The following is a 1,083-nucleotide window of genomic DNA, read 5'->3' on the forward strand; positions in this document are numbered from 1 at the left end:
GGGGAGCGGCGAAACCCGCCAGGGACTCGTGGCCCACTTGCCTGAGGAAATACGGCTTGGCGTAGAACTTGAAGTCGACGCCCTGGAAGTAGACGTCGAACTCGGAGACCCGAGCGTGGGGCACGCGGATGGCGACGGTCAGGAAGTCAGGGTCCTGGCTGAGGTCGAACGCCGGCGTGAGCATCGCCGCCACCCCACTCAGACCCTCCAGAAATCTTCCCTCGCCGGCACCGTTCTGTTACCCCAGCGCTTCCGGATCACGGCGGAAGTGCTCCTACGTGGGAGAGGAAGTCCCGCCCCACCGCTATCTCCAAGGAGATGAGACGCTATTGGTGAAGAGAAGAGAGCTGGGAGCAGGACTTTGTCCATGCGCTCCTGCATAACTTGGAAAAACCAGGGCATGTGTCTGCCTCAGAGGCACCCAACCCTTTGGGGTGCTAATGTTATGCCCAGATTTCAAGACCCCCCAAAGATCCACCAGGGAGCACCAAATCCGATGCAAAAGCATAGAGTCTTTTATTCAAGCCTGGGACTTGATCACCCCCCCCCCTGCCTCCATTACTGGATGCAAGAGAGAGCCCCGAATCCCAAGGGAACAAAGAATTTATAGGGCTTGGGGTCGGGGGTGGGGGCAGACTCTGACCACTGATTTGGCCGATTCCAGTTGGTTGAGTGAGGGCCGGGGGCTAGTGACGCAAGGGCAGGGTGCAGCTAGGGTCTGGTTACACAAAGACAGGGGGGGGGTTAGCATACTCTTGGCCTTGGGCTAGTTTCCCCCGCTTTACCATTGGCTGAGATAAGGGCAGGCTGAGAAACTGATACATTCTGCGGCTTTTTCTTGGAAGAGGGGTTAAGGACACAGCTATCAGTCCTGTTCTGTCCTTTCAAAAGTATTTGAAATTTATTTTTTACACTATAATTCCTGGGTCTTGCCCCAGAACTTCCAAATCAAAATCCCCAGTGGTAAGACGTAGTAGTCTGTGTTTTGGTTAAAGCCTTCTGGTGAGTTTAAGGTGTAGCAACCTTGAGGAACCACTAGGTGCATATCTTAATTTTTAATTTTCTAACAATAAGAAAAAGTTA

The 1,083-nt window shown here is 53.3% G+C and overlaps 1 protein-coding gene across 1 annotated transcript in view; it reads right to left on the reverse strand.

The window, feature by feature from the left end:
- SHQ1 (SHQ1, H/ACA ribonucleoprotein assembly factor) overlaps positions 1-274 on the reverse strand; it is a 121,062-nt gene extending 120,788 nt beyond the window's left edge. Inside the window, exon 1 of the mRNA XM_015565067.1 lies at positions 42-274. Coding sequence (XP_015420553.1) covers positions 42-184 — 143 coding nt within the window. The 5' untranslated portion in view covers positions 185-274. The remainder of the gene's footprint in view (positions 1-41) is intronic.
- Positions 275-1,083: the final 809 nt, after the last annotated feature.

This window comes from Myotis davidii, unplaced genomic scaffold (genome assembly GCF_000327345.1).
Source record: "Myotis davidii unplaced genomic scaffold, ASM32734v1 scaffold630, whole genome shotgun sequence".
Lineage (NCBI taxonomy): Eukaryota > Metazoa > Chordata > Mammalia > Chiroptera > Vespertilionidae > Myotis > Myotis davidii.